Source organism: Notolabrus celidotus, chromosome 7, assembly GCF_009762535.1.
Source record: "Notolabrus celidotus isolate fNotCel1 chromosome 7, fNotCel1.pri, whole genome shotgun sequence".
NCBI lineage: Eukaryota > Metazoa > Chordata > Actinopteri > Labriformes > Labridae > Notolabrus > Notolabrus celidotus.
In genome coordinates, this window is record NC_048278.1 from 36,183,740 (window position 1) to 36,211,717 (window position 27,978).

General features: G+C 45.0%; 1 protein-coding gene across 1 annotated transcript; it reads right to left on the minus strand.

The window, feature by feature from the left end:
• Positions 1-5,596: 5,596 nt before the first annotated feature.
• On the minus strand, positions 5,597-22,505 carry LOC117815941 (B-cell receptor CD22-like). Its single transcript, XM_034687972.1, has 7 exons — positions 22,189-22,505; positions 9,988-10,215; positions 9,635-9,892; positions 7,802-8,062; positions 6,395-6,476; positions 6,083-6,146; positions 5,597-5,877 (listed from the first exon to the last, which is right to left on the minus strand). The coding sequence occupies exons 2-7, from the start codon at positions 10,121-10,123 to the stop codon at positions 5,647-5,649; spliced, it is 1,032 nt and encodes a 343-aa protein (XP_034543863.1). The 5' UTR covers positions 10,124-10,215; positions 22,189-22,505; the 3' UTR covers positions 5,597-5,646.
• Positions 22,506-27,978: the final 5,473 nt, after the last annotated feature.

Sequence of the window (27,978 nt, forward strand, 5' to 3'; positions counted from 1 at the left end):
GTTAAAGATGTTACCTGTGACAGACAAAGAAACTCCAGGTGACCCAGTCAAGCTCTGATCCGGTTTGTATGTTCTCAGTGTGAACTTGTACTCAGCTGAGTCGCTCTCTCTCAGGTCTTTGATTCTCAGAGTGCAGCCGTTCTCACGAAAGTGATACTCCACACGACCTGTGTAGTCTGAGTCTGATCTCAGGTCCACAGGGTCATTTCCATTCATTTCTCTGAACCAGGAAGCATCAAAAACCTCAGCACGCCCATTCCATCTGGGTGGATATGTGTAGGTGCTGGGTATGTCAACTGTTGATCCATTAGGGGCACAGATCTGAGTAGAAGAGTAAGTCACTCCTGAGCCATGCTGACCGTGTACCACTGTAACAGAAAGCAGATTAGAAACTATAATCATGACCGTGACTATTCATTTTGATTGTTTATGGAGGCTGATGTAAATCATGATAAGAGAAAAGAACTCAGGCCCATCCTGTCTGAAGCCTGATTTATACCTCTGCGTCAAATCGACGGCGTAGCCTACGCCGGGGGTTCATATTGAAGTGTTATCTGTTTATCACTATGGTACAGGTCTGAAGTAATTACATTGATACGTTTCACAATACAAATAGTTCCAAGGGCAACTAAGAGTGCAAATGGTAGTAAGCATGTGCTTTAATGATGGGAAGTTCGGCTCTTTTCAGAGAGCCGGCTCTTTTAACTCGGCTCCCAAAGAAGAGTCGGCTCTTAATTTAGGATCTTTTGTAGCCGTATATTTTACCTGAACTTTGCAAAAAATAATGGTTTGTGTTGAAAACTCTTTACGTACAGTGAATTAATGAGAAGCATTATAATTGACCAATTGTGTGCATTTATTCTGTTACAAAACCATTCTTACCCTAACCCGAGGGTTAGGATTAGGATTAGGGTTAGTGTTAGGGTTGGCACCAGAACTAAACTTAAGAAAACAGAACCAGAACCAAACTCAAGAAAACAGGACCAGAACCAAACTCAAGCAAACAGAACTAAACCGGAACCGAACCAGAACCGAACTCAAGCAAACAGAACCAGAACCAAGTCAAGCAAACATAACCAGAACTAAACTCAAGCAAACAGAACCAGAATCGAACCAGAACCGAATCGCAAAAAAAACAGAACTAAACTGGAACCGAACCAGAACCGAACTCAAGCAAACAGAACCGGAACCAGAACCAAACTCAAGCAAACAGAACCAGAACCAAGTCAAGCAAACAGAACCAGAACCAAACTCAAGCAAACAGAACCAGAACCAATCTCAAGCAAACAGAACCAGAACCAAACTAGAGCAAACATCATTAATGTCTTCAGGTTGGAATTGAGAAAAATCAGATGCCTCAGCTTTGATGTTCTGATCCAATTTCTCCTCTCAGTGAGAATTTGCCCGGTCTTTGAGAAGAACCCTAACCCTAACTCTCTCAGAAGGAACAGATGAAGCCACGATACACAGCCTGCCCTCCATCACCTGTATCCTATATCCTCACATGTGATTGGTCGCATGGCCGCCATGCTGACCAATCAAAACAAAGTTCTGCTGTGAGCAGAGCTGGGGCTGAGCACTGAGAGAGCTAAGCAGGGAAAGGAAAAAAACGTCTCTCTCTCGATGCGAGCCGGCTCTTCTGATTCACTATAAAGCATCGACTCTCAGAGCCGCAGCTTCTGATCATGACACATCATTAATGTGCTTAATCTGTGTTACAATTATGAGAGGGTCCTTCTCACCTGTAAGGGGTCCCTGGCTCCAAAAAGTTTGAGAACCCCTGACCTAGACCATGCACGTGGTACTTCTCAATCCGGAAGCATCTACCAACTTCTAGGGACATCCTGTGTTTGTTGCATGCAGATATCTATTAATAGACAAGCGTTAGAACTAAACTGTGGTTAGATGACTGCCGATGGGTGCAGAGAGGCTCTCTGCTCAATTTGTTTGCATATCAACAACTTTAAATCTTAATGTCACTTTAGAGTTACTATAGATCTTCCCAGGAGTTCTTGAGGTTCTTCTGGATCGTTGCTAAAGATGGCCTGTTGGGCGTGCCTGACTTCAGCTGCTACAAATATAAATATCAGTCTTACCTTTAGTATCATTACTGTAAATGTTAATGCATCTTAGAGCTGCTCAACCTTAGCTGATATTATCAACTTTAGCACTCCTTCCTGTTTTAACAGCATGATAGTGGTTGATGTTTAAAATAGGCTGATCAGTGGATTGTCATACTTCCTGTTCCTGCTTGTACCACTCATACTTTTGACGTTTACTATGTTGCCATTGTTGCCATGAATGTGTTGTATCTGTTGTTGTAGTTTCTTTAGTTGTTCCTCTATTTGCTTGAGATAAAACTTGTTATATACTGCTGCCATAAAAACACACAAAACCTTTCGTCTATAAAAAAGGCTTATCTGAGGACTTTTATCAGCTATAAAACTTGTTCTAAAGATGCATTGATCCAGCTTACAGAGACTTCAGCAAAGACAAAGGCTTAAAAGACTTGATATGAAAATGGAGACGTCGTTACCTGTTATAGAGAGAAGGAAGATGACTAATCCACTCTTAGTTGCTGATGAACTCATCGCTTCTCCTTTCACCTCTGGGTGGGTTCAAAGGTATTAAGATATGACAAGATAAATCAAATCCGCAAGATATATCGCATCAGATGCTTCCAGTTGTTGTCTTGACTTGTCACGCTCGTTGATGGCCAGGCGTGTGAACAGGAGACAGAGACGGGCTGTTAAAATACACCCAACTTCCTTCCTCTTCACAGTTTTGATCGTCTTTGTGAAGCACACACCAAAAGCATGTGACAAAGATGACTTCAGTATCCTCATGTGGCCTGCTGTCACTGAACTTCATACAAAACCCACCACCTTAACAATACTATTTATTATTATTATCTTACTTACAACCATAACATAATGATCTATGATATATCACGTTCACAATGTCTGCAAAACTACTCAAGATGCAAGACTCGTCTTACTCATGTTACTATTTTAGGTTTTATATTTCTTTAATATTCATTTCTTTGTAATACAAGGAGAGTTTAAGCTGTATTCAAAAGAATGCATTACTTTGTAGACTCAGATACACATTTCTGAGGTTGTATTAATACTTTTCACATCAGCTAGCAGGACTGCAGTTGTGGTCACCCTCTTCCTGTTTGTCCCTATGTGTGACAACAGTAAAAAACTCCCTACAGTCAGTCTCTTACTGTGTTCTCTCTGTAATGTGTATTAATAGAGACTGATCTTCTAGTACGTATGCTACCCTGCAGTCTCACATGTAAATTAGGCATTTGAACCTGATTGTATATAAAAAGGAGAAGAGCATGGTAACATAAATAACTATAGTAGGCACATGAAAAGAGGAAGTGAGGGCAAGTGAGGGTGTTACTACGGCAGCCATTGGGGTGTCCCTCCATGCCCGCATGGCCTGGTCCATCGGTCGCGGGGCGTGGCTGGGGGGGAGTGGTCGGGCCGGCTGGGGGGGCGGGGGGGATTGGCCCTGCCCCCCACCCTCCCCCACTCCGGCGTGCCGGTTGGCGGGCTGTGGTCCGGGTCCTGCCCGGCTGCCTGGCTCTCTGCTCCTGGTGCTGGGCCCCTTGGGCTCCTTTGGCTCTGTCTTGTGGGGCTGTGGGGGCTGGTGTCCCCGTCACCCTCCATCCCTCTGCTGTGCCCTCCGTTGCGGGAGCCTGGTCCGCGGCCACCCTCGGGGCCAAGTTTCCCGATGGTCCCCTCGCGGTCCTCTCGGGAGGGTGGGGTGGCGCGCAGCTGGGGGGGTGTTACTACGGCAGCCATTGGGGTGTCCCTCCATGCCCGCACGGCCTGGTCCATCGGTCGCGGGGCGCAGCTGGGGGGCGTGGCTGGGGGGAGTGGTCGGGCCGGCTGGGGGGGCGGGGGGGATTGGCCCTGCCCCCCACCCTCCCCCACTCCGGCGTGCCGGTTGGCGGGCTGTGGTCCGGGTCCTGCCCGGCTGCCTGGCTCTCTGCTCCTGGTGCTGGGCCCCTTGGGCTCCTTTGGCTCTGTCTTGTGGGGCTGTGGGGGCTGGTGTCCCCGTCACCCTCCATCCCTCTGCTGTCCCCTCCGTTGCGGGAGCCTGGTCCGCGGCCACCCTCGGGGCCGGGTTTCCCGATGGTCCCCTTGCGGTCCTCTCGGGAGGGTGGGGTGGCGCGCAGCTGGGGGGGTGTTACTACGGCAGCCATTGGGGTGTCCCTCCATGCCCGCACGGCCTGGTCCATCGGTCGCGGGGCGCGGCTGGGGGGCGTGGCTGGGGGGAGTGGTCGGGCCGGCTGGGGGGGGGGATTGGCGGGCTGTGGTCGGGGGATTGGCCCTTCCCCCTCCACCGTCCCCACACTCCGGCGTGCCGGTTGGCAGGCTCTGGTCCGGGTCCTGCCCGGCTGCCTGGCTGTCTGCTCCTGGTGCTGGGGCCCTTCGGGCTCCTTTGGCTCTGTCTTGGGGGGCTGTGGGAGCGGTGTTGTGGAGGCGTTCCTTGGGGGGGCTGCTGGATCTCTCCCCCCTCGCCCCCCTTTCCTCCTGCTGGGTGACCTGGGGGTCGCCCTGGGTGCCCCGGCGGTACCTGTTTGCTTCCGGTCTGGGTCCTTGGCTTGTCCCCTGGCCTGGGTCTCCCGCCGCGCGTTGGGTCCTTTGGCCTGACTGCTCTCCCGGCCCGGGTGCTGGGCTAAACCGCTCGGCTGATCTGACCCAAGTGGTATCATCTGCACCAGTGGTGGTCTTGTTACACAAATAGAACACGGCACGGCGGCAACCCTCTGCGCCCCAAGCTTCAGTAATGATTGTGGACACTAAGGGTTGCTTAATCATTAGTATCACCCCACGGAGTTTTTGGCGTCATGGTGAGATGGTCCCTCTCCATCTAAGTGTCTTAGGTCTCTCTCTCCTTCTCTTTCCCTGTCCCTTTGTGTATCTTTGTGTATTCTTTCTTTTACTTTATTTATTTATTTATTTATTTTTGGTCTACCTAGGTGTTCACGCCCTCTTTTACAGAACATGATATTGGCTGTCAATAAAAGATAGGCCAGAGTTCTAAGAGGGATGGTGATGGTCGCATGCACACAGTCACAAGCGCTAGCACTTTTCCATGAAAAATAAAAATCATCCACTAGATCTTCAAATCTGCAGACGTGGGGAGTAAAACCGACCTTTGTGTTTATTAAGACAGCCTACAACTAGCATGCCTCCCTCTTAAGCTCCTTGTTAGCACACGTGTGCAGGGAATGAAAAACGGAGGAGGGGTTGAGTTGTATTTTATAAAGTCTATGGGCTGAACAAGCTCCAAGCTCTGACTTCCTGTTACAGACCGGATGGCGTTGCGAGGTATGAAAAACACTGAAAACTGAAACGGCTCGTTTCAGCACACATTTACAGAAAGGTGGAGAAATCAGAACAGGGGCAGAATGGATTCTTTTCATTTTCAGGGGGTTTGTAGACAGGGACACAGATTGCAGGGAGAGAACCATTAAAAAGTCGATTTTGCATGATATGTCACCTTTAATGCTGTATTAGGAGTTATATTACATCAGTTATTTGCTTAAATAAACAACACGCTTCATGTAAATACAAAGCTGCAGATTCACTATTTCTAAATGTTGCAGAAACGCTCCCATCCTGCTCAGCTCAGGGCAGAAGTGGGCTTGTTAATAGTGACAGCGGCATATACAACATCCTGATTCTCTTGCAGCTGGTGTCCGTGTTGTTGAACTGGTCTGACGCAGGAGTAGAGAGACTCTGGTTGAACTGGTCTGACGCAGGAGTAGAGAGACTCTGGCTCTGGGTTTGTGATGAACTGAACGCTGGAATAATGAAGGTCCTGCTCCTCTTGCGTGCTCTGAGGAGGAAGGCACTGTTTGGATGAAAAAGATGGGAGATGTTGATTGTAATGATCAGAGACTTGTCAGGGATATTAGTGGCTTTACATTGGGGGTTGTTTTTCAGTAGTTATGCAGCTTTTTGCCTGTGATTCGTCAGTTTTGCGCTGCCCATACAAAACAATGGCGGCAGTCGACACGGCCCCTTATTCAGGATTTAGACTTTTGATTCTTTCTCACCTGTTCCTGGGTGTCACCTGCTGTCTCTCCAATCTCAGCTGATCGCTTTGAGGCTCTCTTTTTTCTGTGTGGGAGGATTTTAAAGAATGAATGAAGCATTAAACTCTGAATACTGACTGATTTGATTTTTATTGATTTAATGAAATGGGAAGAAAACTCTAAGCATGTGAAGTTCCATGAAGACACATTTCGGCGGTTATCCCCAGAAGTTCTGGATAACTTTAGACCGCTTTGTTGTTTATCAAAACTTTTAACCAATGCGACCCATGTGACCCCTAATAGACTATAATCAAATCAAAGCAAACTGCTTACCTTATCAGGATGAATACAACAAGGAGTAAGATGACAAAGACTACAGCAAGGCTTGTTCCAACAGCTGTTGATGTCCATGCTCCTGGGTAAAGGTGATAAAGTGACAACACTGACAATTAGCTGGACTGTTAGAGAAACTTTAAGTCTACTAAAGTACAAATGAAGCTCTCGTGTGAGTTCAGACAGGAAGACTAAACTCAGCATGCAGTTTCATTGTTCATTTGGTTTATTTGGTGTGGTTGAGGGTTGACACCATCAACCACACCACCCTCCTCTCTCGTCTACAATCAACTCTACACATTACTAGCACTGCACTCTCCTGGATCAAATCATACCTCACAGACACACTAATTCATCAATATCAACAACTGCATCTCCCCCACAGCTCCCCTGCCCCGGGGCATCCCCCAGGGTTCGGTGCTTGGTCCCCTCCTCTTTATTCTCTACATTCTCCCAATCAGTAAAATCACCCGTCGTCACGGTCTCCGCTTCCACTGCTACACTGACGACATCCAACTTTACATCTCCACTGTTCCTTTACTGCTCCAACCCTTTCCACCCTGACCAACTGCCTGACCGATATTAAATCCTGGATGCAAAAAAAACGACCTCCACTGAGAAAAATCTGACCTCTGATTCATCGGCCACCAACAACTTCAACCTAATGCTTCCCTTACTCCGTCCTCACATGTTCACAACCTTGGTCCATCTCTCTCCTTCTCCACCGCTGAAACCCTGATCCACGCCTTTATCACTTCCAGATTCCACTACTGCAATAGCATCCTCCACGGCCTTCCTTCAAAACAACTCAACAAACTACAACCCGCTCCTGTGACCACATCACCCCTGTCCTCCAAAACCTCCACTGGCTCCCTATCAGACAGCAAATACATTTTAAAATCCTCCTCCTCACCCAGAAAGCCCTCCATAACCAGGCCCCCTCCTACCTCACCAACCTGCTCCACCACCACACCCCCTCCAGTAACCTCCGATCCTCCAACACCCACCTCCTCTCTCTACCACCTGACATCAACCACCGAATCTGGGGGGTAGAGCTTTCTCTATCACCGCCCCCACTCTCTGGAACGCCTTACCACTTGACATTTGAAACTGTCCCAACCTGTCCACTTTCAAAACCCTCACTAAAACCAACCTATTTACTACTTCTTTTAAATGTATTTTCTGCTTTTCATTCAAGTTTTTATTCATCTGTTTATATGATGTTCTAAAAATATCATTGTTGGCATCCAATTCCTTGTTAACCCAAGTTCCTAGTCATCACAGAACAGATGTGGTCAGAGCACTTTCTCAAAGACGGTTTAATAAGTGTCTCTCTTTTGTTAACATTACATCAGTGAATGTGTTTTGATCACTGCTGTTGTCAGTGTAAAGAAAATGGAAACTAACCTGCCACAACAATCAGAAGTAAGGTGGAGTTCTGACGTCCTATTCCATTATGGGCTTCACAGTAATAATTCCCACTGTGTTCAGCTCTGGATTCAGTGATGATGAAGACCGGTCCTACAGCTTTTGGTGAGTCTTCATTCTCCTTGTACCAGGTGTAGTTAGCTGCTGGGTTAGCATCACTGCTACAGGTCAGATTCACTGAACTGCCCTCCATTATCTCACCAGAGGGACTCACTGACACGGAGGGAAGCTGTGGAGCATCTGGAGGAGACATGGGGGGAGAAATTCATGAGCAAATGTTCCATGGATCTCCCAACGTAGAGAAAGACTTAAGCATCTCAGTTTCATACTAGGAACACACTGGCTCAGGCTTGGACCAGCTCTTAGTTATGCTGCTATAGGCTTAGACTGCTGGGGGGACTGACACACTGGGATCATATCTCAACCCCCATCACTCTTCCTGTCCATGTAATGGTACTAACCATAGACCTTTCTGGAGTCCCTGAGCTCCCTTGTCTTGTAGGTTCCTCTGGATCTCTGCTGCTGTGGACGTGTCAGACTCCAGCTGCTACAACTACTACTATCCACCTCTCCACTATCATCTCTCTCTCTCTCTTCATCTCCCTCTATCCCTCTCTCCAACACTCAGCTAGTCTCAGCAGATGTGTGTCTAACATGAGTCTGGTCCTGCTGGAGGTTTCTGCCTGTTAAAGGAAGTTTGTCCTTGCCACTGTAACTTGCTAAATGCTGCAAAGTGCTCTGCTCATGGTGGATTAAGATGAGATCAGACTGAGTCCTGTCTGTAAAATGGGACTGGATCTGATAGTGTTTTGATTTTATTGCATGCATTTTATTCCCAAAGCATAATTATGATTATATATTTAAATTCAACTATTATTCAGGATTAAAAATCAATCGTTTGACCGCCCTTTTTTTTTGTGGTGGATTGCCCTCTCTCTGTGGGGAGTGAATATTTGGCGCAGTGTCAGCAGTTATGCAGCCATTGCCCGAACCCTTGTGGTGAAGAGGGAGCTGAGCTGGCAAAGCTTTCAATATACTGTCGGACTATGTTCCAACCCTCACCTATGGTCATGAGCTGTTGGTCATGACCGAAAGAATAAGATCTTGGATACAAGCGGCTGAAATGAGTTTCCTCCAAAGGGTGGCTGGGCTCAGCCTTAGAGAGAGGGTCAGGAGCTCAGACATCCGGAGGGAGCTTGGGGTAGAGCCACTGCTCCTTGGCGTTGAAAGGAATCAGCTGAGGTGGTTTGGGCATCTGATAAGGATGCCTCCCGGGCGCCTCCCCTTAGAGGTGTTCCAGGCACGTCCAACTGGGAGAAGGCCTCGAGGACGACCCAGAACTCGGTGGAGGGATTATATGTCCCACCTGGTCTGGGATCGCCTCGGGGTTCCCAAGAGGAGCTGGAAAGTGTTTCTGGGGAGAGGGATGTCTGGGTCAATTTGCTTGGACTGCTACCTCCGTGACCCGACCCCGGATAAGCGGAAGAAAATGGATGGATAGATGGATGGACTTCATTTTCATTTTCAGGCCAATAGAGCTGGGATAAGCCCGGGTGAAGTCTCTGAATAACTTGCTGTTACCAGGGAAACTGAGACTCACCAGAAATGTATTGTCACTAGGAGGATATGATGAACCAGGAAATGACTATTTAGCAAACATATCTGGAGGGGGGATTTTGTGGCACTTGATAACTAAATACTCTTTTTGTGAGCTGTTCTTGAAAGTGAATTTATCCTGCAGGGTCAGTAAAGCTTATCTTTAAACCTCCTCATTCAGACTTGTAGGCTGTTTGTTTGTTTGTTTTTACTCACATTTGACATCGATAAAGACGGGTTCAGATGTTCTCTTTCCCAGCTCGTTCTCAGCTGTACAGCGATACTCTCCAGAGTCAGAGGGCTGGATGGAAGTGAAGACAAGTTGTGGTTCTTCCCTGGGCAGTGTTTGGTTCCTCTTGAGCCAGGTGTAGTTAGCTTCTCTGTTAGCATCACTGCTACATTTCAGAGTGACTGAACTGCCATTCGTTATTTCACCAGGAGGACTTACCGACACAGAGGGAGCCTTCAGAGCATCTAAAGTAGGAAGGTGGAGAAACAAATATAAGACCCAGATGCCCTGAATGCTGTGATGTAAAGAAAACAGTTCTCAGAAAGCAGAGCAAACTCACACACTGAGGGAGAGGCAGACTTCTCAAGTCCTTTCAGAGCACAAGAGATGAAGTCTCCTGGGTAAAACCAGTCCTCATGAGAGGACTTTTCTTCATATTGGATTTCCTGTCCATTTTTAAACCAGATGTATGACATGTCACCAGCAGGAGAGCAGCTGTGGTGACACCTCAGCACTGCTTCAGTGTAATCCTGCAGGACTGTTACCGAGGTTACCTGCACCTGCAGAGCTGGACACAAGAGGAACAACACAACATATCAACAGATGACTGTGACAGTGCTTACATTGTAATCTTTGTAGTGAGAGCGTCTTAGTTCAAGACTTCAGTGACTTCAACAAACACAAACAAAAGTTTGAATCATAGAATCAAAGAACTTGTCATGAGTGAAGTGTATTCATCTTAATAATAAAAACATCTCTGAAGGAGAGGAGCCTTAATAGAAGGTGATAAAAGCTTGTATGGTGCTGCTGTACCAGGTGTGTTCTTCAGTACCTGTGACAGTCAGAGTTGTACCACGGAAACTGTTCCCCCAATCCGAGTGCGGTCGTTTGAACTTAAAGCGATACTCTGCTGAATCGCTCTCTCTCAGGTCAGAGATTCTCAGAGTGGAGCGTCCTCTCTCTGTTTCAAAGACCTGAACACGACCTACATACTGGGAGTCTTCTTTTAGGTCCTGAGGCTGTGTTTGAGTCTGCCAGTGAGGACTACGTGCAGGACTGAACCAAAAGACCAAATTAGGAGCCCAATAACTGTAGTATGTGCATGAAATGTCCACTGATGAGCCTTTTAGGGCACAGATCCTCCTCTTGTTGTACGTCACCCTGTTGCAGTATTCCCCATAGACACCTAAAATAATAAAGAAAGCCTTTTTGATTTTGTGTTGGCAAAATAAATTACCTTCACATGTAGACCTGCTAAATGGTTGTTAATGCACATGCTTTAAATTCATGCTCAAGCTTGTATTGTTAAAGCAAAGCTAAGAGGAAACAGTCCCTGGCTGTTAGCAGTCAAACAGTCAAGAGCTTTTTAGCTATGTTTTATAAAAACAACACATCTCACATTCTCACAGGACTTTAACTATAACTCTCCACTAAAACTCTCAGAGATTATTGAGCCACCAGCAGCTGCTGAATTGTGAGCAGTCAAAGTAAACAGTCCGGTTCCAGGCACCAGCAGGTGGTGATGTTAAACTCACACACTGGAGGAGAAGGGGAATCCTCATGTCCTTTCAGAGCACAGGCGTAGCTGTTTAAAGAATCAATGGATACTGAAATTGAAGACGTTTCTGTCTGAATCTTCTCTCCGCTCTTGAACCAGATGTAGGACAGCTGACCAGCTGGACTGCAGCTGCTGTGACACTTCAGCTCTGCATAGCCAGAAGTCCAGTCAACTTTGATTACCTGCACCTGTAGAGCTGGATGTTTGAGCCAGAATCACAAAAAGTCTTTAACATTAACAGTAAAAAGATATTCTGATGAGTGTACAAGGACAACACTGCTTAGTTTCATGTCTGATGTCTACGCCTAATGTCTGCTAACTCTTTGATATCTACCCTCTTATCTTATCTGAGATCTGGCCATCAAACCTAAGGCTCAAAACTGCATTCCACAGACCACAGCGTCTATGTTTACATCTTGTATAGGCAACACTCTGTGGGATTAGCTGTCAAGTCTGGTAATCTTTCTATTTAAGTACAGGGCAGGCTAAATAGAAAAAGCTAGCTAGCTAGCTGTTGGTTGCAACATGAAAACCCTTTAGGTGTGCTTTTTCTAGAGAAATCTGATCAACCAAATGGTATGACTAAACTGTGCTTCTGTGGTTATCAGTTCATGTTTGTCAGTACCTGTGACAGTCAGAGTTGTAGAAGGTAAAACGCTGCTCCATTCAACACTCTTTGTTTTAAATGTGAAGTGATATTGGGCTGAATCGGTCTGTCTCAGGTCAGTGATCCTCAGAGTGGAGCGTCCTCTCTCTGTTTCAATAACTTGAATGCGAGCTCCAAACTGAGTGTCTTCTTTCAGGTCCTCATGTCTTGCGGGGAACTTCCACTGTTGACTACGTTCAGGACTGAACCAGAACTTTGATGTAATGGCTGCATAGCTGCTGTAAGTACAAGAAATGTCCACCGATGAGCCTTCGAATGCACAGATTCTTCTGTCAGCGTACGTCACTCTGTTGCAGTTCTCCACTTCAACACCTGGAAGATAAAACCTTTGTCAACAGACTGTTGGGTTGAATTGATCCTGTGCAGCTTAATGAAAAACAGTTTGATAGGTTTATGTTTTATGGAATTGGTAAGTGGGGCAATCCTTGATTGGAACCCCACAGTCATTTGATAGAGCTATCTGTCCAATTAGCCACCAAATGGCGCTTTGTCAGTGGAGGACTGTGACGTAAACTCACACACTGCAGGAGAAGGAGAGCCCTCATGTCCTCTAAGAGCACAGGCGAAGCTGTCTGCAGGATAAACGACTCCTGAAAATGAGGATGTTTCTGTCGAAGTGGTCCGACCATTCCTGTACCAGATGTAGGAGAGATGAGCAGGTACATGACAGCTGCTGTGACACTTGAGCTCTGCCCAGCTTTGACCCTGGTAGTCTGTTGAGTTAATCTTTGTCACCTGTAGATCTGTAAAGAATAAGCATAGGTATAACTTCTATTCAGACACACATGTGAATACACAAAAGCAGCATTCAACACATCTGTATGTGATATTTTATGACTTGGGAATGTATTGCCCTGTATGGGTATTCACTTCCTTGAGCTTCTTAAATTTTGCAAAGTTACAATCAGATATGGAATTTAACAGCTTAGATCTTCATAAGGACACTCAGTTAAAGATCTTACCTGTGACAGACAAAGAAACTCCAGGTGACCCAGTCAAGCTCTGATCCGGTTTGTTGGTTCTCAGTGTGAACTTGTACTCAGCTGAGTCGCTCTCTCTCAGGTCTTTGATTCTCAGAGTGCAGTCGTTCACATAAAAGTGATACTCCACACGACCTGTGTAGTCTGAGTCTGATCTCAGGTCCACAGGGTCATTTCCATTCATTTCTCTGAACCAGGAAGCATCAACAAACACATCATGCACATTCCGTCTGGGTGGATATGTGTAGGTGCAAGGTATGTCCACTGTTGATCCTTTAAGGGCACAGATCTGAGTAGAAGAGTAAGTCACTCCTGAGCCATGCTGACCGTGTACCACTGTAACAGAAAGCAGATTAGAAACTATAATCATGACCGTGACTATTCATTTTGATTGTTTATGGAGGCTGATGTAAATCATGAAGAGAAAAGAACTCAGGCCCATCCTGTCTGAAGCCTGATTTATACCTCTGCGTCAAGTCGACGGCGTAGCCTACGCCGGGGGTTCAAATTGAAGTGTTATCTGTTTATCACTATGGTACAGGTCTGAAGTATTTACATTGATACGTTTTACAATACAAAACGTACATACAACTCTCTGAATTGACAAGGGCAACTAAGAGTGCAAATGGTAGTAAGCATGTGCTTTAGTGATGGGATGTTCGACTCTTTTCAGAGAGCCAGTTCTTTTAACTCGGCTGTTGAAAACTCTCTACGCACAGTGTTTGTATGAGAAGCATTATAGTTTACCAATTTTGTGCATTTATTCTGTTACAAAACCATTCTCGCATCAAGAGGATTGGGATTGGGATTATGATTAGGGTTAGGGTTAGGGTTAGGGTTAGCACCAGAACTAAAATTAAGCAAACAGAACCAGAACCAAACTCAAGCAAACAGGACCAGAACCAAACTCAAGCAAACAGGACCAGAACCAAACTCAAGCAAACAGAACCAGAACCAGAACAAAGCTTAAGCAAACAGAACCAGAACCAAACCGAAGCAATCATCATTAATGTCCTCAGGTTGGCATTGAGTAAAATCAGATGCCTCAGCTTGGATTGTCTGATCCGATTTCTCCTCTCAGTGAGAATTTGCCCGGTCTTTGAGAAGAACCCTAACCCTAACCCTCTCAGAAGGAACAGATGAAGCCACGATACACAGCCTGCCCTCCATCACCTGTATCCTATATCCTCACATGTGATTGGTCGCATGGCCGCCATGCTGAACAATCAAAACAAAGGTCTGCTGTGAGCAGAGCTGGGGCTGAGCACTGAGAGAGCTAAGCAGGGAAAGGAAAAAAACGTCTCTCTCTCTGGATGCGAGCCGGCTCTTCTGATTCACTATAAAGCATCGACTCTCAGAGCCGCAGCTTCTGATCATGACACATCATTAATGTGCTTAATCTGTGTTACAATTGTGAGAGGGTCCTTAGACAATTTTCTCACCTGTAAGGGGTCCCTGGCTCAAAACGTTTGAGAACCCCTGACCTAGACCATGCATGTGGTACTTCTCAATCCGGAAGCATCTACCAACTTCTAGGGACATCCTGTGTTTGTTGCATGCAGATATCTATTAATAGACAAGCGTTAGAACTAAACTGTGGTTAGATGACTGCTGATGGGTGCAGAGAGGCTCTCTCATCTATCTGTTTGCATGTCAACAACTTTAAATCTTAATGTCACTTTAGAGTTACTTTAGATCTTCCCAGGAGTTCTTGAGGTTCTTCTGGATCGTTGCTAAAGATGGCCTGTTGGGCGTGCCTGACTTCAGCTTCTACAAATATAAACATCAGTCTTACCTTTAGTATCATTGCTGTAAATGTTAATGCATCTTAGAGCTGCTCAACCTTAGCTGATATTATCAACTTTAACACTCCTTCCTGTTTTAACAGCATGATAGTGGTTGATGTTTAAAATAGGCTGATCAGTGGATTGTCATACTTCCTGTTCCTGCTTGTACCACTCATATGTTTGACGTTTACTATGTTGCCATTGTAGCCATGAATGTGTTGTATATGTTGTTGTAGTTTCTTTAGTTGTTCCTCTATTTGCTTGAGATAAAACTTGTTATATACTGCTGCCATAAAAACACACACAACCTTTCGTCTATAAAAAAGGCTTATCTGAGGACTTTTATCAGCTATAAAACTTGTTCTAAAGATGCATTGATCCAGCTTACAGAGACTTCAGCAAAGACAAAGGCTTAAAAGACTTCCTCTTCAGAGTTGATATGAAAATGGAGACGTCGTTACCTGTTATAGAGAGAAGGAAGATGACTAATCCACTCTTAGTTGCTGATGAACTCATCGCTTCTCCTTTCACCTCTGGGTGGGTTCAAAGGTATTAAGGTATGACAAGATAAATCAAATCCGCAAGATATATCGCATCAGATGCTTCCAGTTGTTGCCTTGACTTGTCACGCTCGTTGATGGCCAGGCGTGTGAACAGGAGACAGAGACGGGCTGTTAAAATACACCCAACTTCCTTCCTCTTCACAGTTTTGATAGTCTTTGTGAAGCACACACCAAAAGCATGTGACAAAGATGACTTCAGTATCCTCATGTGGCCTGCTGTCACTGAACATCATACAAAACCCACCACCTTAACAATACTATTTATTATTATTATCTTACTTACAACCATAACATAATAACCTATGATATATCACATTCACAATGTCTGCAAAACTACTCAAAATGCAAGACTCGTCTACTCATGTTACTATTTTCGGTTTTATATTTCTTTAATATTCATTTCTTTGTAATACAAGGAGAGTTTAAGCTGAATTCAAAAGAATGCATTACTTTGTAGACTCAGATACACATTTCTGAGGTTGTATTAATACTTTTCACATCAGCTAGCAGGACTGCAGTTGTGGTCACCCTCTTCCTGTTTGTCCCCTGGTGTGACTTCAGTGGAAACCTGCTGCAGTCAGTCTCTTACTGTGTTCTCTCTGTAATGTCTTTTAACAGAGACTGATCTTCTAGTACGTATGCTACCCTGCAGTCTCACATGTAAATTAGGCATTTGAACCTGATTGTATATAAAAAGGAGAAGAGCATGATAACATAAATAACTATAGTAGGCACATGAAAAGAGGAAGTGAGGGCAAGTGAGGGTGTTACTACGGCAGCCATTGGGGTGTCCCTCCATGCCCGCATGGCCTGGTCCATCGGTCGCGCGGCGTGGCTGGGGGGGAGTGGTCGGGCCGGCTGGGGGGGATTGGCCCTGCCCCCTCCACCCTCCCCCACTCCGGCGTGCCGGTTGGCGGGCTGTGGTCCGGGTCCTGCCCGGCTGCCTGGCTCTCTGCTCCTGGTGCTGGGCCCCTTGGGCTCCTTTGGCTCTGTCTTGTGGGGCTGTGGGGGCTGGTGTCCCCGTCACCCTCCATCCCTCTGCTGTCCCCTCCGTTGCGGGAGCCTGGTCCGCGGCCACCCTCGGGGCCGGGTTTCCCGATGGTCCCCTCGCGGTCCTCTCGGGAGGGTGGGGTGGCGCGCAGCTGGGGGGGTGTTACTACGGCAGCCATTGGGGTGTCCCTCCATGCCCGCACGGCCTGGTCCATCAGTCGCGGATTGGGCTGGGGGGCGTGGCTCGGGGGAGTGGTCGGGCCAGCTGGGGGGGGGGGGGGGGGGGGGATTGGCCCTGCCCCCTCCACCCTCCCCCCACTCCGGCGTGCCGGTTGGCGGGCTGTGGTCCGAGTCCTGCCCGGCTGCCTGGCTGTCTGCTCCTGGTGCTGGGCTCCTTCGGGCTCCTTTGGCTCTGTCTTGGGGGGCTGTGGGGGCGTTCCTTGGGGGGGCTGCGGGATCTCTTCCCCCTCGCCCCCCTTTCCTCCTGCTGGGTGACCTGGGGGTGCCTGTTTGCTTCCGGTCTGGGTCCTTGGCTTGTCCCCTGGCCTGGGTCTCCCGCCGCGCGTTGGGTCCTTTGGCCTGACTGCTCTCGCGGCCCGGGTGCTGGGCTAAACCGCTCGGCTGATCTGACCCAAGTGGTATCATCTGCACCAGTGGTGGTCTTGTCACACAAATAGAGCACAGCACAGCGGCAACCCTCTGCGACCCAAGCTTCAGTAATGATTGTGGACACTAAGGGTTGCTTAATCATTAGTATCACCGCACAACGTTTTTGGCGTCATGGTGAGATGGTCCCTCTCCATCTAAGTGTCTTAGGTCTCTCTCTCCTTCTCTTTCCCTGTCTCTTTGTGTATCTTTGTGTAATCTTTCTTTTACTTTATTTATTTATTTATTTTTGGTCTACCTAGGTGTGCACGCCCTCTTTTACAGAACATGATATTGGCTGTCAATAAAAGATAGGCCAGAGTTCTAAGAGGGATGGTGATGGTTGCATGCACACAGTCACAAGCGCTAGCACTTTTCCATGATAAATAAAAATCATCCACTAGAACTTCAAATCTGCAGACGTGGGGATTAAAACCGACCTTTGTGTTTATTAAGACAGCCTACAACTAGCATGCCTCCCTCTTAAGCTCCTTGTTAGCACACGTGTGCAGGGAATGAAAAACGGAGGAGGGGTTGAGTTGTATTTTATAAAGTCTATGGGCTGAACAAGCTCCAAGCTCTGACTTCCTGTTACAGACCGGATGGCGTTGCGAGGTATGAAAAACACTGAAAACTGAAACGGCTCGTTTCAGCACACACATTTACAGAAAGGTGGAGAAATCAGAACAGGGGCAGAATGGATTCTTTTCATTTTCAGGGGGTTTGTAGACAGGGACACAGATTGCAGGGAGAGAACCATTAAAAAGTCAATTTTGCATGATATGTCACCTTTAATGCTGTTTTAGGAGTTATATTACATCAGTTATTTGCTTAAATATACAACACGTTTCATGTAAATACAAAGCTGCAGATTCACTATTTCTAAATGTTGCAGAAACGCTCCCATCCTGCTCAGCTCCGGAAAGAAGTGGGCTTGTTAATAGTGACAGCGGCATATACAACATCCTGATTCTCTTGCAGCTGGTGTCCGTGTTGTTGAACTGGTCTGACGCAGGAGTAGAGAGACTCTGGTTGAACTGGTCTGACGCAGGAGTAGAGAGACTCTGGCTCTGGGTTTGTGATGAACTGAACGATGGAATAATGAAGGTCCTGCTCCTCTTGAGTGCTCTGAGGAGGAAGGCACTGTTAGGATGAAAAAGATGGGAGATGTTGATTGTAATGATCAGAGACTTGTCAGGGATATTAGTGGCTTTACATTGGGGGTTGTTTTTCAGTAGTTATGCAGCTTTTTGCCTGTGATTCGTCAGTTTTGCGCTGCCCATACAAAACAATGGCGGCAGTGGACACGGCCCCTTATTCAGGATTTAGACGTTTGATTCTTTCTCACCTGTTCCTGGGTGTCACCTGCTGTCTCTCCAATCTCAGCTGATCGCTTTGAGGCTCTCTCTTTTCTGTGTGGGAGGATTTTAAAGGATGAATGAAGCATTAAACTCTGAATAGTGACTGATTTGATTTTTATTGATTTAATGAAATGGGAAGAAAACTCTAAGCATGTGAAGTTCCATGAAGACACATTTCGGAGGTTATCCCCAGAAGTTCTAGATAACTTGAGACCGCTTTGTTGTTTATCAAAACTTTTAACCAATGCGACCCATGTGACCCCTAATAGACTATAATCGAATCAAAGCAAACTGCTTACCTTATCAGGATGAATACAACGAGGAGTAAGATGACAAAGACTACAGCAAGGCTTGTTCCAACAGCTGATGATTTCCATGCTCCTGGGTAAAGGTGATAAAGTGACAACACTGACAATTAGCTGGACTGTTAGAGAAACTTTAAGTCTACTAAAGTACAAATGAAGCTCTCGTGTGAGTTCAGTCAGGAAGCCTAAACTCAGCATGCAGTTTCATTGTTCATTTGGTTTATTTGGTGTGGTTGAGGGTTGACACCATCAACCACACCACCCTCCTCTCTCGTCTACAATCAACTCTACACATTACTGGCACTGCACTCTACAGGATCAAATCATACCTCACAGACAGACACCAACTCATCAATATCAACAACTGCACCTCCCCCACAGCTCCCCTGCCCCAGGGCATCCCCCAGGGTTCGGTGCTTGGTCCCCTCCTCTTTATTCTCTACATTCTCCCAATCAGTAAAATCACCCGTCGTCACGGTCTCCGCTTCCACTGCTACACTGACGACATCCAACTTTACATCTCCACCAATTCCTTTACTGCTCCAACCCTCTCCACCCTGACCAACTGCCTGACCGAAATTAAATCCTGGATGCAAAAAAAACGACCTCCACTGAGAAAAATCTGACCTCTGATTCATCGGCCACCAACAACTTCAACCTAATGCTTCCCTTACTCCGTCCTCACATGTTCACAACCTCGGTCCATCTCTCTCCTTCTCCACCGCTGAAACCCTGATCCACGCCTTTATCACTTCCAGATTCCACTAGTGCAATAGCATCCTCCACGGCCTTCCTTCAAAACAACTCAACAAACTACAACCCGCTCCTGTGACCACATCACCCCTGTCCTCCAAAACCTCCACTGGCTCCCTATCAGACAGCAAATACATTTTAAAATCCTCCTCCTCACCCAGAAAGCCCTCCATAACCAGGCCCCCTCCTACCTCACCAACCTGCTCCACCACCACACCCCCTCCTGTAACCTCCGATCCTCCAACGCCCACCTCCTCTCCCTACCACCTGACATCAACCACCGAACCTGGGGGGTAGAGCTTTCTCTATCACCGCCCCCACTCTCTGGAACGCCTTACCACTTAACATTTGAAACTGTCCCAACCTGTCCCCTTTCAAAACCCTCACTAAAACCAACCTATTTACTACTTCTTTTAAATGTATTTTATGCTTTTCATTCATGTTTTTATTCATCTGTTTATATGATGTTCTAAAAATATCATTGTTGGCATCCAATTCCTTGTTAACCCAAGTTCCTAGTCATCCCAGAACAGATGTGGTCAGAGCACTTTCTCAAAGACGGCTTAATAAGTGTCTCTCTTCTGTTAACGTTACATCAGTGAATGTGTTTTGATCACTGCTGTTGTCAGTGTAAAGAAAATGGAAACTAACCTGCCACAACAATCAGAAGTAAGGTGGAGTTCTGACGTCCTATTCCATTATGGGCTTCACAGGAATAATTCCCACTGTGTTCAGCTCTGGATTCAGTGATGGTGAAGACCGGTCCTACAGCTTTTGGTGAGTCTTCATTCTCCTTGTACCAGGTGTAGTTAGCTGCTGGGTTAGCATCACTGCTACAGGTCAGAGTCACTGAACTGCCCTCCATTATCTCACCAGAGGGACTCACTGACACGGAGGGAAGCTGTGGAGCATCTGGAGGAGACATGGGGGGAGAAATTCATGAGCAAATGTTCCATGGATCTCCCAACGTAGAGAAAGACTTAAGCATCTCAGTTTCATACTAGGAACACACTGGCTCAGGCTTGGACGAGCTCTTAGTTATGCTGCTATAGGCTTAGACTGCTGGGGGGGAAGTATCTCGGGGTCTTGTTCATGAGTGAGGATAAAATGGAGAGTGAGATTGACAGGCAGCTTGGTGCAGCGGACGTTGTACCGGACCGTTGTGGTGAAGAGGGAGCTGAGCTGGAAGGCAAAGCTTTCAATTTACCAGTCATCTACGTTCCAACCCTCACCTATGGTCATGAGCTGTTGGTCGTGACCGAAAGAATATGATCTTGGATACAAGCGGCTGAAATGAGTTTCCCCCAAAGGGTGTCTGGGCTCAGCCTTAGAGAGAGGGTCAGGAGCTCAGACATCCGGAGGGAGCTTGGAGTAGAGCTGCTGCTCCTTGGCGTTGAAAGGAATCAGCTGAGGTGGTTTGGACTTCATTTTCATTTTCAGGCCAATAGAGCTGGGATAAGCCAGGGTGAAGTCTCTGAATAACTTGCTGTTACCAGGGAAACTGAGACTCAGCAGAAATGTATTGTCACTAGGAGGATATGATGAACCAGGAAATGACTATTTAGCAAACATATCTGGAGGGGGGATTTTGTTGCACTTGATAACTAAATGCTCTTTTTTTGAGCTGTTCTTGAAAGTGAATTTATCCTGCAGGGTCAGCAAAGCTTATCTTTAAACCTCCTCATTCAGACATGTAGGCTGTTTGTTTGTTTTTACTCACATTTGACATCGATAAAGACGGGTTCAGATGTTCTCTTTCCCAGCTCGTTCTCAGATGTACAGTGATACTCTCCAGAGTCAGAGGGCTGGATGGAAGTGAAGACAAGTTGTGGTTCTTCCCTGGGCAGTGTTTGGTTCCTCTTGAGCCAGGTGTAGTTAGCTTCTCTGTTAGCATCACTGCTACATTTCAGAATGACTGAACTGCCATTCGTTATTTCACCAGGAGGACTTACCGACACAGAGGGAGCCTTCAGAGCATCTAAAGTAGGAAGGTGGAGAAACAAATATAAGACCCAGATGCCCTGAATGCTGTGATGTAAAGAAAACAGTTCTCAGAAAGCAGAGCAAACTCACACACTGAGGGAGAGACAGACTTCTTAAGTCCTTTCAGAGCACAAGAGATGGATTCTCCTGGGAAAGCCCATCCCTCATGAGAGGACTTTTCCTCATTTGGGATTTTCTGTCCATTCTTAAACCAGATGTATGACATGTAACCAACAGGAGAGCAGCTGGTGTGACACCTCAGCACTGCTTCAGTGTAATCCTGGTGGACTGTTACTGAGGTTACCTGCACCTGCAGAGCTGGACACATGAGGAACAACACAACATATCAACAGATGACTGTGACAGTGCTTACATTGTAATCTTTGTAGTTAGAGCATCTTAGTTCAAGACTTCAGTGACTTTACACAAAAGTTTGAATCATAGAATCAAAGAATTTGTCATGAGTGAAGTGTATTCAGCTTGTTAGAGCCATAGAGTTATTTGAGTGTGTGCGTGCCTTTAATTGTCATGCTGCATGTAAGTGGTGCTGCCAAGTGGGAGCTACTGAGCATGTGCGAGGCAATGTGTGCTTTCATTTGAGCAGGACAAGGAGCACCATATTTTTCTAACCGTAGCTTTGTTTGGTTTGTATAGTTTTGTCGCTTTTGTAAATATATAAGTTAATAGCGACGAGAGAAGTGATTTTGTTTGTCTATAATTTTAATAAATTCTCGGTTTGTTTAATTTTATACGGCATTCATTTCCTTTTTTAGTAAACCTATTTTACAACGCACGAGTCAGAAAGATCACGTCCTGCAGAAGTGGCAAAGAAGGTTTTTTCTAAAAGTTGCCACTACACAGCTTAATAATCAAACTGAGGGAAAGGAGCCTTAATAGAAGGTGGTAAAAGCTTGTGTGGTGCTGCTGTACCAGGTGTGTTCTTCAGTACCTGTGACAGTCAGAGTTGAACCAGGGAAACTGTTCCCCCAATTAGAGCGTGGTCCTTTGAACTTAAAGCGATACTCTGCTGAATCGCTCTCTCTCAGGTCAGAGATTCTCAGAGTCGAGTGTGCTCTCCAAATGCCAGAGACCTGAACACGGCCTTCATACTGTGAGTCTTCTTTTAGGTCCTGAGGCTGTGTTGGATTCTGCCAGTGATGACTATGTGCAGGACTGAACCAAAAGACTGAATTAGGAGCCCAATAAGAGAAGTATGTGCATGAAATGTTGACTGATGAGCCTTTTAGGGCACAGATCCTCCTCTTGTTGTACATCATCCTGTTGCAGAATTCCCCATAGACACCTAAAATAATAAAGAAAGTATTTTTGATTTTGTGTTGGCAAAAATAAATTACCTTCACATGTAGACCTGATAAATGGTGGTTAATGCACATGTTTTAAATTCATGCTCAAGCTTGTATTGTTAAAGCAAAGCTAAGAGGAAACAGTCACTGGCTGTTAGCAGTCAAACAGTCAAGAGCTTTTTAGCTATGTTTTATAAAAACAACACATCTCACATTCTCACAGGACTTTAACTATAAGTCTCCACTAAAACTCTCAGAGATTATTGAGCCACCAGCAGCTGCTGAATTGTGAGCAGTCAAAGTAAACAGTCTGGTTCCAGGCACCAGCAGATGTTGATGTTAAACTCACACACTGGAGGAGAAGGGGAATCCTCATGTCCTTTCAGAGCACAGGCGTAGCTGTTTAAAGAATCAAAGGATCCTGAAACCGAAGATGTTTCTGTCTGAATCTTCTCTCCGCTCTTGAACCAGATGTAGGACAGCTGACCAGCTGGACTGCAGCTGCTGTGACACTTCAGCTCTGCATAGCCAGTATTCCAGTCAGCTTTAGTCACCTGCACCTGTAGAGCTGGATGTTTGAGCCAGAATCACAAAAAGTCTTTAACATTAACAGCAAAAAGATATTCTGGTGACTGTAAAAGAGCAACACTGCTTAGTTACATGTCTGATGTCTACGCCTAATGTCTGCTAACTCTTTGATATCCACCCTCTTATCTTATCCAAGATCTGGTCATCATACTTGAGGCTTCAAAACTGCAGTCCACAGACCACAGCGTCTATTTTACATCTTAAATAGGCAACAGTCTGTGGGAAGAGCTGTGATATGCAATGTGGTAACTGTGCTATGATGGGAGTACTCTGATCTAAAAGGCACCTCTTATGATTCAGTCATTTCAGTGTGATGCCATCGTCAGGATCAGCACAAACAGCTGTCTGAATACCAGAACCAAGGCTAGATCAGGGTACTAAGACAGCTGGTTCAGTCTGTCACCTATATCTGTGCTTTAGATGAGCTTAGATCTTCATAAGGACACTCAGTTAAAAATCTTACCTGTGACAGACAAAGAAACTCCAGGTGACCCAGTCAAGCTCTGATCCGGTTTGTTTGTTCTCAGTCTGAACTTGTAATCAGCTGAGTCGCTCTCTCTCAGGTCTTTGATTCTCAGAGTGCAGTCGTTCACATAAAATTGATAATCCACACGACCTGTGTAGTCTGAGTCTGATCTCAGGTCCACAGGGTCATTTCCAATCATTTCTCTGAACCAGGAAGCAACAACCACATCACGCTCATTCCATCTGGGTGGATATGTGTAGGTGCAAGGTATGTCCACTGTTGATCCTTTAGGGGCACAGATCTGAGTAGAAGAGTAAGTCACTCCTGAGCCATGCTGACCGTGTACCACTGTAACAGAAAGCAGATTAGAAACTATAATCATGACCGTGACTATTCATTTTGATTGTTTATGGAGGCTGATGTAAATCATGAAGAGAAAAGAACTCAGGCCCATCCTGTCTTAGAAACATGCTGGAAACCTAGACCATGCATGTGGTACTTCTCAATCTGGAAGCATCTACCAACTTCTAGGGACATCCTGTGTTTGTTGCATGCAGATACTGTATCTATTAATAGACAGCATTAGAACTAAAGTGTGGTTAGATGACTGCCGATGGGTGCAGAGAGGCTCTCTCCTCAATCTCTTTGCATGTCAACAACTTTAAATCTTAATCACACTTTAGAGTTACTATAGATCTTCCCAGGAGTTCTTGAGGTTCTTCTGGATCGTTGCTAAAGATGGCCTGTTGGGCGTGCCTGACTTCAGCTTCTACAAATATAAACATCAGTCTTACCTTTAGTATCATTACTGTAAATGTTAATGCATCTTAGAGCTGCTCAATCTTAGAGCTGCTCATTATCAACTTTATCACTCCTCCCTGTTTTAACAGCATGATAGTGGTTGATGTTTCTAACAGGCTGATCAGTGGATTGTCATACTTCCTGTTCCTGCTTATACCACTCATACTTTCACTTACTGTTTTGCCATTGTAGCCATGAATGTGTTGTATCTATTGTTGTAGTTTCTTTTGTTGTTCCTCTATTTTCGTGTCTCTATTCGTCTCTCTTCCTGTAAGCTCGACACAGCTGCAGCAGGTGAGTGTTAAACATGCGTCTGGTTCTGCTCGAGGTTTCTGTCTGTTAAACATAGTTTAAATAAAACGCACAGAACCTATTTTTTGTCTATAAAAAAGGCTTATTGGAGGACTTTTATCAGCTATAAAACTTGTTCTAAAGATGCATTGATTCAGCTTACAGAGACTTCAGCAAAGACAAAGGCTTAAAAGACTTCCTCTTCAGATTTGATTTGAAAATGGAGACGTCGTTACCTGTTATAGAGAGAAGGAAGATGAATAATCCACTCTTAGTTGCTGTTGAACTCATAGCTTCTCCTTTCACCTCTGGGTGGGTTCAAAATCTATTAACATAAAAGAAAATTGATAAAAATCCACAAGATATATCGCATCAGATGCTTCCAGTTGTTGTCTTGACTTGTTACGCTTGTTTTTCGTCAGGCGTATGAGCCGGAGACAGAGATACAACCCACTTCCTTCCTGTACACAGTTTTGAGCTTCATTGTGAACCACATGCAAAAGCAAGTTCTAAAGATGACTTTAGTATCCTCATGTGGCCTGCTGTCACTGAACCCCATCATACAAAACCCACCACCTCAACAATACTATTTAATATTATCATCTTACTTACAACCATAACATAATGATCCATGATATATCACATTCACAATGTCTGCAAAACTACTCAAGATGCAAGACTCGTCTTACTCATGTTACTATTTTAGGTTTTATATTTCTTTAATTTCTGCCTTTTTTTCTTTTGAACTTGAAAACAAGTATGATATTAGAAGTAATGAAAAGAATAAGTCTTTTAGACCCAGTTAAAGAGGTGTTCATATTTTCACACCTGCTAGTAGGACTGCAGTTGTGGTCACCCTCTTCCTCTTTGTCCCCTGGTGTGACTTCAGTGGAAACCTGCTGCAGTCAGTCTCTTACTGTGTTCTCTCTGTAATGTCTATTAACAGAGACTGAACTTCTAGTACGTACACTACCCTGCAACCTTACATGTAAATGAGGTATTTCAACTTAATTGTATATAAAGAGAAGTGAGCATGGTAACATATAAATAACTATAGTAGTCACATGAAAAAAGGAAGTGAGATTAAAATAAATAGTACTAGTTTTAAAGAGGAAGAGTGGGGGTTGCAGCGAAAAAATCAATGCACTTGACAGGACCTTTGAAATGCTTTTATCACTGAAATATGACTCTTAACTTACACTTAGTGGCAGTGTATGGAATTACAACTAGATCATTAAACAACTACCCCCCCACATTTAAAAATACATCTAACTTTGCCCTCCAGCTTGGACCAGGGGTTTGATGCACACTCAAGCTTTGAATACAGTGTAGTGTTCAAGTTGTCTCTTACACACTGACCAAATGTTAAGTTGACTGGATAAAACCTCTAAGAGGAGTTTGTTAAAATATGAACCCTGTAAACTGGCAAAAAATAGGCTTTAAGTTAAAATTCAGACCATATTGGCGGACCTCCAGTTGAGCTCAGAGTTACATTTCTGGAGGTGTTTACATGATATCTATCTATCTATCTATCTATCTATCTATCTATCTATCTATCTATCTATCTATCTATCTATCTATCTATCTATCTATCTATCTATCTATCTATCTATCTATCTATCTATCTATCTAAACATCCATCCATCCATCCATCCATCTAGCAAGCTATTCTACCGGGTTACCGTATTTGACCCAGAAGTCGACCCTCAAAGACGCAAGCGACCACTTCACTTTGCAAAGCATGCTGGATACATAACGGGATGGACCGGTTCAGTCGCTTCACTTTTTGACACTTTTCTCTCTCGTTCGGTCATAATCATGTAATTAATGAAAACAGTTTTATACTATTAAGTAAATAACGTTGCTGTTGCTGGCGAGAAGGTTCCTGGTTTGAGTCCGCAGTCAGGCAGGTGCCTTGTATGTTCTCCTCATGCATGCATGGGTTCTCTCCAGGTACTCCGGCTTCCTCCCACAGTCCAAAAACATGCTCTCCAGGTTAATTGGTCTCTCTGAATTACCAGTAGGTATGAGTGCGTGCGTGAATGGTTGTCTGTCTCTCCATGTTTGCCCTGTGATAGGTTGGTGACCTGTCTAGGGTGTACCCTGCCTTCTGCCTGAAGTCAGCCGGGATTGGCTCCAGCCCCCCGTGACCCCTGACGGGATAAGCAGTCAAGATAATGGATGGATGGAAGTGGAAAAAAACCTTGAGGAGTGTTTGTTTGATTGAAAAGACTCCTCAGTTAAAGATAACTAGTGACCAGGGGAGGGGGATGGAGTAAGTCTCTACAAACTGGTCACAAGCAGCTGGTCCAGCTGTACCTCACTATCAACACTACTGTAGACTGTGCTCAAGTCAACTCCAGTCAGCTGGTAGGGTGACGATAACAGATGGTGCTACATGTTGCTGAACACAAAGGAAGTCCTCACACATGAACACAGTTTAAACTTTATTCCCTTTTGGAGCGCCCCCAAAAACAGACTACATCTTTAACAGTTATTAACAATCAATGAACAATTATATGATTCTATAACACATGTATAAGAACGTATAAGCTGTATTTTGTGGCTGCAATTTTTCTTTTGAAAACATTTTAACATTTTATTAAACTCTCCAGAGGTTTTCAAACATTCTCTGTCCAAGGCATACTAAATGACACATCTCAAAGAACAGCTGTAATCATATCTGTGCTAAACTAAGACATCTGGCTTGATATATCAAAAAAAAGCACTGACCCATATTAACTCAGTCATACCACTCACACCACAAACATGTATACTTGGAGACCTCCATAGCTTTAATGATGTTTCCTTAAAGCTGGGGTTGGTAGTCAGATTTAGGTCCACTTTTTGTCATACTGGTTAAAATGATCTTTATGTCCCGATGGTAATCAATACATAATGTGTTCTTTAAAAAGAGTATTGAGGAAATGCTACATTCAAATTCATGCTAGTTTTCCGTGACTACCAACCCTAGCTTTAAAGAACAAAAAAATGTTTCTGTCTGTATGGTCACAAAAAAAGTCATCATGGCTAACTGGATTGAATCTAATGCACCATCCTATAAGAAAGGATCACCGAAGCAATGGAAATAACCAAGTTAGAGAAGGTTGCAAAATAACAAGCAGGAATACACAGAAACATGGGCATCAAAATTATGCAATATCACTATAGCAATTATAGTATGTGTGTGTATATATAGGTATGTACATATGTATATATGTGTGTGTGTATATATGCATGTGTATGTATGCCATGATCACTCAGGTCCTTCTTGGCGTTTGCAATGTGT